Source organism: Aegilops tauschii, chromosome 4, assembly GCF_002575655.3.
Source record: "Aegilops tauschii subsp. strangulata cultivar AL8/78 chromosome 4, Aet v6.0, whole genome shotgun sequence".
In the NCBI taxonomy this organism is placed as follows: domain Eukaryota; kingdom Viridiplantae; phylum Streptophyta; class Magnoliopsida; order Poales; family Poaceae; genus Aegilops; species Aegilops tauschii.
Window position 1 is genome coordinate 87,644,121 of NC_053038.3, and position 1,298 is coordinate 87,645,418.

General features: G+C 52.7%; 1 protein-coding gene across 1 annotated transcript; it reads right to left on the bottom strand.

The window, feature by feature from the left end:
• Positions 1–310: 310 nt before the first annotated feature.
• Positions 311–1,014, bottom strand: LOC123493632 (uncharacterized). The gene is made up of 2 exons (XM_045227558.2): positions 841–1,014; positions 311–775 (listed from the first exon to the last, which is right to left on the bottom strand). Exons 1-2 carry the CDS (start codon positions 1,012–1,014, stop codon positions 311–313), a joined length of 639 nt encoding a protein of 212 aa, XP_045083493.2.
• Positions 1,015–1,298: the final 284 nt, after the last annotated feature.

Sequence of the window (1,298 nt, forward strand, 5' to 3'; positions counted from 1 at the left end):
CGAGGCGGCCATGTGGTCAACCTCCATGGCGACGTGGGCCTCGGTAGAGACCGCCAAAGCTGCCGCGATGGGCACCACGGGGGTCGCCTCTATAGGCGCAGCAGGGGGAGTAGCAATCATCACGGGTGCCGCCATGGGCGCCGGTGGAGCTCCCTCCTGAACCAAGGCGAGGTGCGTCTCACGCGCCTTCCGAGCCTTATATGCAGCAACGACCTCCTGTGGTGCGCGGCACTGGCGGGAGAAATGCTCCACCGAGCCACAACGGAAGCAGTCCTGAGGCCTTTGCCCTCCCTTGCCCGGCTTGTTTTGCTTAGCCGGGGCGGGGGGGGGGGTGAGGGCCCTTCTTCTTGCCCTTCCGGCCCCTCTTCTTCTGTTGAGGCTTGCGGACTTTGAGAGCGTTCACCTCCTGGCGAGAACTCCCCCCAAGTGGTTGCGCGACAAAGTTCTTTTTGAGAACCTCGTCTTGCGCCTCCGCCACCTGGAGGACGTCAATCAACTCTGAATACCTCGTGTAGTTCCCCTGGCGGTAGTTCCGTGAGGACTGAACCGCGTCGGGGTGGAAAGTGGATAGGGTTTTCTCAATCTTCTGGGAGTCGGTAATCTTAGTACCACACAACCGAAGAGTCGTACAAATCTGGTGCAGAGCCGAATTGTACTCCCCAACCGTCTTGAAGTCCGCAAACCTCAGACGGATCCACTCTGCCTCCGCACGTGGCTTCACAGTGTACTTCAGCCGCTCAAACCGCTGCTTAAGAGCGGTCCAAGGCCAGAAGCACTGCGCTCAGCCATATACTCATCTTTCAGAGTAGGTGATAGGTGATGACGGAGAAAGTGCAGAGCCTGCGCATTCTCAGTCTCGAACTTGGGATCAGTGACGGCTAGCTGGGCCCCCTTACCGATCGCCCTCAGGAGGGTTTTGCCCTGGAGAAAGATCTCGCAGTTCGAGGACCATGACAGGTAGTTCAGCCCTGTCTGGGCCAACTCAGGAAACTCCTTGTGGACAATTCCGGCCATCTGCGATTTATGCAAAAATCATGAGATTACAGCAGGTAATCTTTTGCACAAAGCGATGTTGATAAACTTATTCAATAAAATGACATTCCAATATTTAAAACATGCTATTATATGACTTACTAAATGATTAAGAGTGCTAAACAATTAATCTACAGTGGTAAAATCATACAATAATATCATGTTACAAAAAATAGCATGTTAAGCGCATCTAGTATGTGAAAACTAGCCCAAAAATTGATTTCCCGAGGTATTTTTAAGCCCAAATACGCATTTTCAGCGAAAAC